The 13,008-nt window shown below is 43.6% G+C and overlaps 1 protein-coding gene across 5 annotated transcripts in view; it reads left to right on the top strand.

The window, feature by feature from the left end:
• MYH10 (myosin heavy chain 10) overlaps positions 1 to 13,008 on the top strand; it is a 145,460-nt gene that overhangs the window by 16,295 nt on the left and 116,157 nt on the right. For all 5 annotated transcript variants that reach the window (XM_039500904.1, XM_039500907.1, XM_039500906.1 and 2 more), the window contains one exon: positions 4,492 to 4,648. In XM_039500904.1, the coding sequence (XP_039356838.1) occupies positions 4,492 to 4,648 (157 nt within the window). The remainder of the gene's footprint in view (positions 1 to 4,491; positions 4,649 to 13,008) is intronic.

Below are 13,008 nucleotides of genomic sequence, written 5' to 3'. Positions count from 1 at the left end.
GTGGTTCTCAAACTTTTGTACTGGTGCCCCCATTCACATAGCAAGCCTCTGAATGCAACCCCCCCCCCACTTATAAACTAAAAACACGTTTAAATATATTTAACACCATTATAAATGCTGGAGGCAAAGCAGGGTTTGGGGTAGAGGCTGACAGCTCGCAACCCCCCCCCCATGTAATAACCTCGTGACCCCCAGTTTGAGAATCCCTGCCTTAGAGCCATGTCAGAGAAGGGGTTAGAGGTCCAGCAAGCCCTGTAATTAACCAGATAAACCTAAGAAAACACATTCAAGGGTTATAGTTATGCAAAAAGTCCTATTTGGTGTTGAATGAAGAAGACTGCAGTAGCCCTGTGAGAGTGGAGCCTCAAACAGTTAAGTTTTAGGGACCCTATCCAAGTGATCATGAGGGCAGTCTAGTCTAGGTTTTAAGCAGGGCCAATGGATAACGAAACCCTTCCGGTTGAAGGGGCAATGAAGCAGAGGCCCTGTGTTAGACAGAGCTGGAGCGGTTTTCAATGTCCCTTTCTTACCATTTGTTCCTTTCCTAGGAACATGCAGAACAGTCAAAGACCTGTAGTAAGACTTAAAATGTATGCATCTGTAGCACTAGCAAGTAACATTGCTGTAGGTCAGGGGTCAGCAGCCTTTCAGAAGTGATGTGCCGAGTCTTTGTTTATGCACTTTAATTTAAGGTTTCGTGTGCCGGTAATACATTTTAACATTGTTTAGGTTTCTCTCTCTAAGTCTATATATAATATAACTAAACTACTGTTGTAGGTAAAGTAAACAAGGTTTTCAAAATGTTTAAGAAGTTTCATTTAAAATTTAAATTTAAAATGCTGATCTTAAGTCGCTGGCCTGCTCAGCGTGTTCCCAGCCTGGGGTTCCGTTCACCTAGTCCAGCAGCGGGCTGAGCGGGGCTGGTGGCTGGGACCCCAGACTGGCAGCGAGCTAAGCAGGGCTGGCACCCCAGACCAGCAGTGGGCTGAGCTGCTCAGCCCGCTGTTGGTCTGGGGTTCCATCCTCTGGCTCCTGCCAGCTAGGGTCCCGGCTGCTGGCCCCGCTCAGCCCGCTGCCAGTCTAGGGATCTGGCTGCCGGCCCCTTGCCAGTTGGAGGTCCAAGGCCCCGCTCAGCCTGCTGCCAGCCTGGGGTCCCGGCCCTGCCCACATAGAGTGGGTACCTACCTTCTCCCTGGTTCTGGCCCATTCTTTTCCCCCCTCTCTCTCTCTCTCTGCACTGAGCTGAGGGTGGGGGTGCACTGAGCACAGGGCTGGGGGTGATGGTGCAGGGTCTGGCCAGGAGCTAGAATGAGGGAGGGAGCTCAAGGTTGGAGCAGGAGGTTTGGGTGTGGAGCGCTTACCTGGGCAGCTCCCATTTGGTGCAAGGGGTTCGGCAGTGGACCGAGTGGGACCCTGGCAGGCAGCAGCATGCCATTAAAAATTGGCTTGCGTGCCATCTTTGGCACACGTGCCATCGGTTGCCGACCCCTGCTGTAGGTTATCTGAGGCAGGCAGAATAGATCGGACCTGCTGTCCAAGGTCCTTTTAGAAACACAGATCCAGCTTCCTTCTAATTAACAGCTTTTCATGTAAGTTACTCAGCCAAGGTCCTATTTGAATGCTCACCATTTACAAAAGAGCCTACTATCAAGACCAGGTTAAAGTACTGGAATGAATGTTGTATGGGGGTTATGACCAAAGACAAGACTTCAGATTCTATTTTTGTAAAGAAATCTGTACCTCTGGGCTAACCTATTTCTTTACTTTAATGCTGAAATGTGCCTTTACTTAATTGAGAAGGTGGATTGCCTGCTTAACAGGATTCCTCCCAGCAGCAGAAAGAACTGTGCTGCTTCCCTGCAGAAAATCAAGAGTATAGACTTGAAAATTCCAGCATGTCTTCATTGTCTTATGAAGAGCTCCCTGAATGGCTTTATTATTAATGACCTTAAACCTTCATCCTGAAGGTCTTAATGCTAGGGCAAAAATGAGGAATACTTGTGGCACCTTAGAGACTAAAGCTTATGCCCAAATACATTTGTTAGTCTCTAAGGTGCCACAAGTATGCCTCGTTGTTTTTGCTGATACAGACTAACACGGCTACCACTCTGAAATGCTAGGGCAGTGGTTCTCAACCAGGGGTACACATATCCCTGGGGGTTCACAGAGGTCTTTCGGGGGTACATAAACTCATCTAGATATTTGCCTAGTTTTGCAAAAATCTACATAAGTACTAGTGAAGTCAGTACAAACTAAAATTTCATACAGACAAAATGAGAAAGTAAGCAATTTTTCAGTAAGTGTGCTATGACACTGTATTTTTGTCTGATTTTGTAAGCAAGTAGTTTTTAAATGAGGTGAAACATGAAGGTTCTAAGACAAGTCAGACTTCTGAAAGGGATACAGTAGTCTGGAAAGGTTGAGAACCACTGCGCTAGGGAATACTTTATATTTGAGCATCAGTTCTCCATTTCTTGAGGCCCGCAAGAAACCCTCCCCCCACTCCCTTAGTCTATTGAGTGTGTGTGTGTGGGGGGGAACAAGTATTCTGTGACTGATTCAACAGCTGTTCATATATTTATATCAAAAGCAGCACTTATAGAATATGCAAGTCTTTGTGATGAACGCTGTCTCTGGAATAAGAACTAAGCTGAACTTAATAGTTACTACTTGAGCTGAGACAGACTCTGCAGAGAAAATAGTGGATAAACTTTTAACACACTTTTTCTGGGCATTACAAGGTTGTTTTCAGGGAGTTTAACCTTTGCTTGGAGGCTGCACTTTGCTGTAGCAGATCACTAATTTTTGCTCAATCTCTCCTAGTAGGCAAAGTGAAAGACTGACTTCCTGTTCCATTTTTTTCCCTCTCTCCTTTCCATTTATGATACCTTTATTATTAGTTAATTAAGGAATTCACTGCCAGATGTATTCTTATAGGGGAGAGAAATTTGGCTTGCCTTTCAAACGTCCTGTCTTCAGGAGAGGGGTGTCAAGCATATGGCCCAGTTGATGAATTTGTGACCTCCATGACACATTCAGGTTTCCTAGAGTTGCAGCTTTTGTTGCTTTAAAAAAAAAAATTCTGTTCCCTCATGGTTGCAATGCAAAAAAATCTTCCAAATGTAAACGGGGTGTAAACAGACTCTATTTCCCTATGGTTGCAGATAACCTGTTACATTCACTGTAATGGTTCTGAACTGTTCTGCTCCCTATTAATCTCATTGGAGCATCAGCTCTAAAACCCAGTGGTGACACTTCACTATCAAAATTGACTACTGAATAGCTGAACATTCTAGTGCATGATATAGGAAAGGATGTGAGAGTTAAGCCCTCAGGGAGATGAGAATTGAGTGGTGTTGGTGGGAAGGAAATGTAGAAGGGTGAACAGAAGACAGTCAATCATAGGAAAAGAAACAGAATTCTGGGGAAAGAAGAGAGCAGATCAGAAGTAGTGGTGACTTGTGGGGAGCAGGTTTTTGTCACTGAGCAATGGAGAATTACAGTAGAAGACTGGATAATATATACTTTTTAGTTATTACATAAAGCCTGTTTTCTATTTGCAAACCTTCTACCAACATCAGGTGAGGAATCTGTGGAGTCCTGAACGTGGATCCTCTCCCACAGACCGTAATGAAACAGTGAATCTAGCTCTCTCCACCAAATGAGTGTGAGGCTTCTGTTCTGGGATGTTTAGCAACTAACTTTCCTATTTTTGTTTTTTGAGGGAAGAGGTCCTATAGCTGGCCCTTGTTGTTATGGAACTATTGATTAATTTTTACTTAGCTTGATGCAGTTTTGAAAGCAGTTACCTAGAGATGTGGCCTGGAGGAAAGTCTTAAAGGGGGATGCTCTTTGCTTTCTATAGCAGGAGGAGCAACCCAGCTGTTCAGTATTTATTACTAGATCATCTTGTAGAAATCAGCAGCTAATTCAAAATTTCTTAACTGAGTGAGTAGACTCTGAACCTGAACAGCTACATTTTCACAAGTTTTGCAAGCATGATCCAAAAAACTTAGTTGTATTTTTTTTTTTAAAAAAGCACATTTTTATCAGAGTAAAATTTAAATCTAATCTGCTTTCTATCTTTGATGCAATTTGTGTCCAAGTTTAGTGAAAATGGAAAACATTCACTTTGTGGTTTTTATGTACTAGTGTAATACTGCAGTTTTTCATTTGCAAAGAGGGAAAATTCAAATCTGCCTTTGGGGAATGAGGAGGAATCAAATACTCAAGGCTTCACTTCTATCATAACTAAGCTCTTTTGGATACAAGTTATTAGATGTCTCAAAGTACCAACCAATATTTTTGAACTAAATAGTTTGAGGTGGTGGTTTTATTGAAGTCACTGATGTTCAAGACTAGCACAGAAATGGCCCACAATTTGGGAAGAATGAAGCTTTCCTGGCCTCTGTGGCTTCATTTAATAGTGCACGTATAAATGTAAGATAAAATAGCTAACCAAACTGCTGTTGGTGTGGGGTTTTTTTTTAGACTTATTCTGGACTGTTCTGCGTGGTCATAAATCCCTACAAGAACCTCCCAATTTATTCGGAAAATATCATTGAGATGTACAGAGGGAAGAAACGTCATGAAATGCCACCACACATTTATGCAATATCTGAATCTGCATATAGATGCATGTTGCAAGGTAAGAACTATTTAAATATTACTTTGTTATAAATAAGTGCATTAAGCAACTTCAGCTAATTTTAGGCTCTCTATTGTCACTAAAGTTTTGCCTTCTAATAAATATAGAAATCTCTAAACTTTTTAAAGAATTTTTTTTTTGTGATTTTGGAACAGTGACCTTTAAGAGTATGATTCCATGGTGTGTTTTCTTCTTGACTTCCAAAGTACCTGCCAGTTTGCTGCTGTGACTGCATGATAGACTTTGTAATTAGTGGTGTAGTAGTAAACTTAAAGTGGAAATGGCTTCCTTCAGAACTAAGAAGTAATGACATTTGGGACACAAAAGAGGTGCTAATATACTAGGGAAAATGTACTTCCAGAGGCACCAAAATAAGAATTAAAAGGTGTGCAGCAAAACTAAACTAATTGGTTTCAGAAACAATTGCTAAATGGGTGTTTTCAAACTGTTTTCTGTACTCCTGGTTTAATGTCACTGCACACTATCCTGAAGTTTCTCAGTGGCTAAAATATTTATTTTTATAGTGAGTGTGTGTGTGTGTGTGCGCGCGCACGCTAGTTGTAGCCATGCCGGTCCCAGGATATTAGAGAGACAGGTGGGGTGAGGTAATTTTGTATTGGACCAATTTCTGTTGGAGAGAGAAACAAGCTTACAGAGCTCTTCTTCAGGTCTGCGGAAGCTAAATGTAGACCTGAAGAAGAGCTCTAAGTTTTTCTCTCTCCAACAGAAGTTGGTCAATAAGATATTACCTCACCCACCTTGTTCCCCATGCCAATGGGAGGGATTCTAATGTTAGTGTATGTACTCCACTCCTCAAGAGGTGGTAGCTAGATCAATGGGAGAATTCTCCCATTGACCTAATGTAATCTACGCGGGGGGTTAGGTTGGTTTTAACTGTGTTGCTCGGGAGTGTGGATTTTTCACAATAATATGTTGACCATAATCACATTTGTGGGGGGAGGAGGGGTGCTGTATTGTCTAAGGCCCAATTACTTAAGGTGAAGTTTTTTTTACCCAGTAAGAACGTCTCAAAGATGAATTTAAAGACTAACACTTAGGCTGCATTTAAGACAATAAGGATAACAAAACATAGCTCTAGATCAGCGGTACTCAAACCTCTTCATGTTTTAGATTATTTCAAGGGTGTGTGCGCATGTGGCTTTTTTGTTTGCTTTTTGGTCACATCTCCTCATTCCAGTCTTGGTTCCACATCTCCATGGTGACCATAGTTTTGGTCTACATAAATGTCCTAGAATAGTGAGGCAACATGAAGATAAATGTTCATGGAATGAGTTTGGCTATTTTATATCCCTGTTTCCCTGCATCTCATCTGTTGTTTCCATGTCTTGGCATGTCAGAATTTGTTAATGCCACACTTTGACATTCTGATTTGCCATCCAGACTGGTTAGGTGCTGTCACCCCTGCCCTGCAACTTTGGGTGCTTACAATGCTTTCCTGCTGTAGCTCCCACCTGGGTTGCAAACAGACAGCCTGCCTGCAGGTAGGTGACACCGAGTGTCTGTGTATACCCATAGCCCTGGTCCAGCAACTCTGACCCCAGCAACCTGTCAGCAAACACCAGCCACACTCTGGCTTTCAGCAGGCTTGGTTACCACTTGTAGGGTGACCCCAACACTCTCACAGTCCCAGATTCTCCCCTAAAATGTGTTCAGCATTGTCCAGCCGTCTCCTGGACAGTCCAGAGATAGTAGGTCCATTGCCTGTCTAAGGGAACCAATATACAGCAGTCTGCTGTCTTAAATGGAGTTACCAAACAATTCAACACCAGTTTAGTTTTAATTAAAGAATAAAACATGTTTGTTTAGCTACAAGGGAGATGGGTTTTAAGAGAGTACAAGTATAAGCCAGTAAAGTGAGAAATGGTTACAAGAGAAATAAAGTTAAAATACTTCCTAGTATTAAAACTTAACAGATGAGGCTTGGTTCAAGGTGAAATTCTTAGCACATGCTCCCAGGAACAGGGCTGACTCAACTTCAGGTCAAGATCTGCTTCTGAAGTCCAAATGCTGTTTCTTTGTGTTGTCTTAGGTGACAGAAAAAGAGATGGATAAGGAGAGAACTTGGTGTGTTTGCCCCTCACTTTCATAGATTGGTCACCTTTTTGAAAAGTATTTCCCTAAGGTTTACCCATAGATAAAGTTCATTTCCACTGTGGGGGCAGAGATGAGGAGTCTGGTGAAAGAGGTTCCTTGATGCTAAGATGCAAATCTGTTTGTTCTTGCCCCCTGCCCGCCCCCCCCCCCTTGCCTAAGAATGGCCACTTGCTAGGTGAATGCACACCTGGCTAGAGGCATCGCTGCCGAAATCCTGCTGATTTTCAGCAGCATTTCGGTGGATGCTCGTCCGCCGGCCACGGTCCTCGGTGGCTCGTCATCCGGCGTCCGCCAGATGAAAAGGGTTGGGGACCACTGATGTAGAGGATGTGAATACGTGGGTGCATTCATTCATACGCTCCTTAATGGCAGCCCTCACCCTTCTTGGCTCTAATCTCTCTAGGTTTCTCTGTTTGCTTCCTTTCCAGTTTTGGTGTTTCCAAAATTGGTCCGTGTTTACAAGAATAAAACCCTTGAACCAAAGAATGTAATTGCTGAACAAGGTGCAAAAGTTTGTCTTTGTGTTTAGCTGACCAAAGCTGTTGGAAACCCAGAGTTCTGACTTGACATTCAATGAGACAAGGTGGTTGAGGTAATGTCTTCTGTTGGACCAACTTCTATTGGATAGAGACCAGCTTTAACCTGAAGAAGAACTGTGCGTGTAAGGTTGAAAGCTTGTCTCTTTCACCAACAGATGTTGGTCCAAGCGGATTTTATTGCACTCACATTGTCTCTCAATATCCTGGGACCAACACTGCAAATTGCTGAGGTTTGTGAAGTTTCGCTGCATCAAGACTGGATGATTCATCCTTCATAGAAGCAGCTCCTTGGACCATAGTTTTGAGAAGTGCTGCTTTAGTACCACCTTTGTTTGTTTGCTTCAAAGGTAGTAGTGGGAAAACTAGAGTAGATGACTGTAACAGTGCCTTTGTGGGTCACAACTGAGAATATGAAATTCAGGACAAACTGCTGAGAAATAGAATCCTAGAATATCAGGTTTGGAAGGGACCTCAGGAGGTCATCTAGTCCAACCCCCTGCTCAAAGCAGGACCAATCCCCAGACAGATTTTTGCCCCAGATCCCTAAATGACCTCCTCAGGCAGACACCCCAAAACTGGTGGTTATTCTTCCATAAGATATATCAAACGGCAACAAAAGTAAACTTCTGTTTCACCACATTGTCTAACAAGAAATCAGAAAAGCAGTCTCCTTAGGCATTCCAGTCCTGGATTCAACACCCAAACACCAAATAGCTTAAAGATGAGTGGTTATTTAAAACCAGTTTCATCAAACAAAAGGTTCTTCTGATCCCAAAGGACCAGCCACATACCCAGGTTTAATGTATAACTCAGATCTTGCCCAATAATCTCAGTGTTGTCAATCCTTTAGTATCTAAAATTGAAAGGTTTATTTATAAAAAGAAAGGTGAGAGTTAAAATTGGTTAAAGGAATCAAATACATACAACAATTGCAAAGTTCTTGGATCAGGCTTGTAGCAGTGATAGAATAAATTGCTGGCTTAAGTCAAGTCTCTGGTTGCTTCCAAATCCATTGGAAGGTCCTCAATCCTTTGGTTATAATGCTCCCATTAGTATAAATTCATAGTCCAGAGGTTTGAGCAGGAAAGAGTCAAAACGGAGATGTTTCTAGGGCCTTTTATAGCTTCTGCCACGTGGAGGGGAATCCATTGTTTCAAACAAAGCCCTCAGCACAGCTAGTGGAAAATTACAGGTAGCAAGATGGTGTTTGGAGTCACATGGGCAAGTTGCATGTCCATGCATGATTTCACTTTGTCACAGCAGGAAAGTCCATTAAGTGTTGATAGGCATCTTCTATTGTGAGTTAAGTGGCCCATTAAAGAACTCTTAACTTGAATAGTCCCTTCAAGATGTGCAGGTTAAATACCTTGTGGGTGCTACCACAGGAGCAAACATTTGAAATCCAGGTATAGAGCCAATACTCATAACTTCAAATACAAAACTGATACATGCATACAAACAGCAAAATCACATTCAGCAAATCATAACCTTTCCATAGACACCTTACTTGACATACTTTGTACAAGATTTGTTGCAGTTGTATAACAGCGGTAACAACAATGATCTATGTGGTTATATTTTATTAATGTCACAATGGCATCTCTGGGTTTGAAGAAAAAATATAGGTGTCGGGCTTGAAATTTGATAGATTTGGGGGGAAACTTAAACAGGGAAATTGCTTTAAAGAATTAATACTTTGTAGTTGTTCAAGTGCACAGATTTTTAGTATCCACCACCTATATGGACCCATTGCTTTTCTTCCTTTCAGCAAGAGGTGGGAAGTGGTGTCAGCTAGTGGACTTTCCACTGTTGTCTTACTTTCATGATTTCATTGCCAATACAAAACAAGAATTGGGAAGTACAGATGTTGACAAACTGTACTTGGCTGCTTTGTTAGATCAAAGGAAAGGGAATATTTCCTTTGCATTTGTAATGGGCTCCATTTAGTTATTCCTAGGCATTTCTTCAAGAACAAGATGGCAGGCAGGCTGCTTCTGAGACATGTGTGTCTTAGATACTTATGACCCCCTTTACTGTAGTACATGAGTGCCTCAGTCTTTAATGTATTTTCACAGTATCTCTCTGAGGAAGGGATGTGCTACCATCTCCACTTTTTACAGATGGTGAAATTGAGGCACGGACTAAATGACTTGCCCAAGGTCGCACAGGAAGTCTGACATAACTGAACCCAAATCTCCAGAGTCCTGGCCCATTGCCTCCATAAGACCCTTTTAGCATGGATCAGGCTAAAATGACATTGCACTGTCTCAATGAGGAAGTCCGAATACCACCAATAAAGATGAGACTAGTTTGAGTATTGTGGTAGACTTCTTGGAGACACAAGAGTAAATTGTGAGAGTGCCTACCATTTTGCAAGTAAATCCAGGATTTTTTTTGCTAGTGAAAATGTTCAAGGATCGATATGGTGTACATATTTTCCCACACCTGTTAGCTACAGGAAAATTTATGCTAATCTTTTCTTATGTATCGGGTAGGTACCAACTAGACTCACCTTGTGAACCTAAGTGTGTGTGTGTGAGAGAGAGAGAAATGGATCACTACAAACATGTCAACAGTCTTAAATAGAGTTTACAAGATGAAACTGGAGTATCATCTACTTTGTCCAAAGTAAGATATGTTTCGTCAAATTCTGGAAAGAAAACATAAGCTGGCTTCATAGCTGACCTAACGCCAAAGAGCAGCCCTGCAACAGCTACCTAAATTGTAAATCCTGTTTCTTGTATTCATTGTCAAATGCTCATGAGGGGACTGAATATATAAAACAGTGACGCTGACTTAGACATTTCAAATAGTCATTAACAGGAAAGATTCCTCAGCACATTACAATCCTGAGTGTTTTGATATTGCAGTTTCGACTTCTGATAACTGGACTATCAGTTTCAGAGCCCAAATAGGAAGAGGGTGGGTCACCATAGCAGTGGTGGTTACAACCAAGCTCCACCTCTAAACCAAGTTGTTCCTGAGAATCTCAGTAGATCACACAGCTGTTCAAAATACGATTGTGTGCTCTGCTGTGTTCATCAGGCTTGGCTCCTCCTCTGACATTCAGCTATATTTTATCACTAAGGTATAGGTGAGTACCTAGGGCCTTGGCTCTTGGAACTCTGATTTTAGAATCTTAAGCTTTTGCTTCAGAGAGGATGGCAGAACAAACAGGTGACAATTGTTAGTCATGTTGCTTAATGCACTACTTGAAAGTGTCCAGATGTTATGATCACAAGCATGGTATAATCTATATAGAATAGGAACATAATCTGAAAATTTTGGGGCCTACACTTTTTGGAGAGATGTTTCTTCATCTAGTACAAAGCATCATCCCTCTTATGAGGAAATATGAGTTTAAATTAAAAAAAACCCCTAATGTTCAGAGTAGTTATGGGTTTCTTTCAGAAAACACCTGTCCTTTAGTTGTTTCTCAGCAAGTTTCAGGGCAAAGAGGTGTGTGAAATGTGTATAATCTGTAGTTTCTTGGAAGTATTTTGAGTTTACAACAATTTTGTTGTTCTCTGGCTAATTCTGGTTTGAGGAAGGTACTAGGGTTTGGTTTTTGCTTGATCCCATTGTGTCCAGTTGTAGCAGCAACTTTGCTATTTTGTTACCTTCCCTATAATGGTGAGATGATGATTATTACTTGCTTTGCCACCAGTTGAACCCATTGCAATGGAAAAGAAGTCAACACAGGCTTTGGCTACACTTGCATTTCAAAGCGCTGCCGCGGCAGCGCTTTGAAGCGCTAAGTGTAGTCAAAGCGCCAGCGCTGGGAGAAAACTCTCCCAGCGCTGTCCGTACTCCACTTCCCTGTGGGGAATAACGGACAGTGCTGGGAGCGCGGCTCCCAGCGCTGGGGCTTTGACTACACTGGCGCTTTGTAGCGCCGCAATTTGCAGCGCTGCAGAGGGTGTGTTTTCACACCCTGCTGCAGCGCTGCAAATTTGTAAGTGTAGCCAAGCCCACAGAAAGGCCTAATGTGTACCATACCAGCCAGCTTTTACTAGCTATACCAGCAAATCCTCCTAGCATAGAGTTGGCTCCTATGAGCGAAATTGTGCTTTTGCCAATATAGCTTATACTAGTTCCCTGAACAAAATAAGCTAGACCAGGAAAAACTTACCCCGAATTTTTTTAGTAAAAAAGGGAAGCACCAAAGACGGGGGTTGGCTTATGAACGGGTATAGAGAGGTGGGACTCAGCTCCACCCCCCCCCCCCCCCAACAGAGGGAGCAAGGAGAGGCAGCACAGCCAGCAGAGACAGAAGGAAAGAGGCGGGGCTAAGATGTCTCCACTTCTGGCTATGTTGCTCTTCCCTCCCCCCCCCCAGCCTCTGAAGCAGCTGCATCTCCAGAGCTGGCAGGCTGCAGCTGTGCCGCTTGGCCCCACTTCCCAGAACAGGCTGTGGCTGCGCCGCCCGGGCACCGGAGCACCCTGCAGCCACACCGCCCGGCCCAGCCCACTGGAAAATGCTGCAGCTGCGCCACTTGTCTGGCCCGCCGGAGCAGGCTTCTGGCTGCGCCGCCTAGCCTGCCAGAGCAGCTCCAGCCAGGTCAGAGACATTCTCCCCAGATAAGGTGGGAAGGGGAGAATGTGGGAGTCCTGGGCTAGGGGTGGAGTCATTTGGGGGGTGGTCAGAAGGGATACTCCCGTGACTCCTAGCTTCTCCTCCTCCCTTCCCCCCCCCCAAATAAAAAAAAATTCCCCACCAGTTGCTGTCCCGGCCCGTCAGGGTAAGCAGCTGGCACGCCGGGACACTTTTGTTTACTTACGTTTACCTCTGTGCCTGTGGATGCTCAAGGTAAACAAACCATCTTGGACCACCAGTGGCTTATCTTGATGGCCTGGGAGCCAACATTTGCTGACCCCTGAATTATAGGGTCGACTTATGAACGGGTTATAAAAAATTTCCATTTTTACTTATCCATCTGGGAGGAGGGGAGGTCGGCTTATAAACGAACCAGCTTATGATCGAGTATATACGGTACTAGTTTGAATTACCATACCTCCTAGGAGTCCTTGTCGTGCACCAGGACCTCATTGTTCTAAGCACTGTTTTTAGCCAGTATAACTGGATCTGCACTAGGGCGTCTGCCATTATAATGTCTATGACTGGGGCTTCTAGGAGGTATGGCAATTCAAACAAGTGCTTCCAGCAGCTCCCATTAGCCTGGAGCAGTGAACCGCGGCCACTGGGAGCCGTAATCGGCCGGACCTGCGGACGCAGCAGGTAAACAAACCAGCCCGGCCTGCCAGGGGCTTTCTCTACACAAGTGGCATCCCAAGTTTGGGAAACGCTGTGGTAGGGAATGAGTTTGTGACATGTTGCAAGAAGTCTGTCTTGGATATGGAACATGCTGTTTTGTGGGGGAACAAATGTATTATAGCTGAACTTTACGTGGGGTACTCAGCCTATAAATTTTAATACAATAAAGGCTTGGAGAACTTTTTCTTAAAAGAACCAAAAAGAAATTTAGCTTTTGGTAGAGAATTGCCTATGTGCCATGCCCAGCTAAAGAAAATGGTTTATAATAAACAAGTGGCTTCTCTAGGTAAACTCTCTTACTAGAGTGCTGAGTGGGGCTGCGGCGGGGGGGACCCTGGCTGGCAAGGGGCCAGCAGCGGGAACCCCAGAGCAGCGGCGGGCTGAGCAGCTTAGCCTGCTGTCTCTCTGGGGTTTCCACCATGGGTTCCTGC

Source organism: Mauremys reevesii, linkage group 15 (genome assembly GCF_016161935.1).
Source record: "Mauremys reevesii isolate NIE-2019 linkage group 15, ASM1616193v1, whole genome shotgun sequence".
NCBI lineage: Eukaryota > Metazoa > Chordata > Testudines > Geoemydidae > Mauremys > Mauremys reevesii.
Note: the sequence above shows the minus strand (reverse complement) of the source record. Positions and strands in the feature narration are given on the sequence as shown.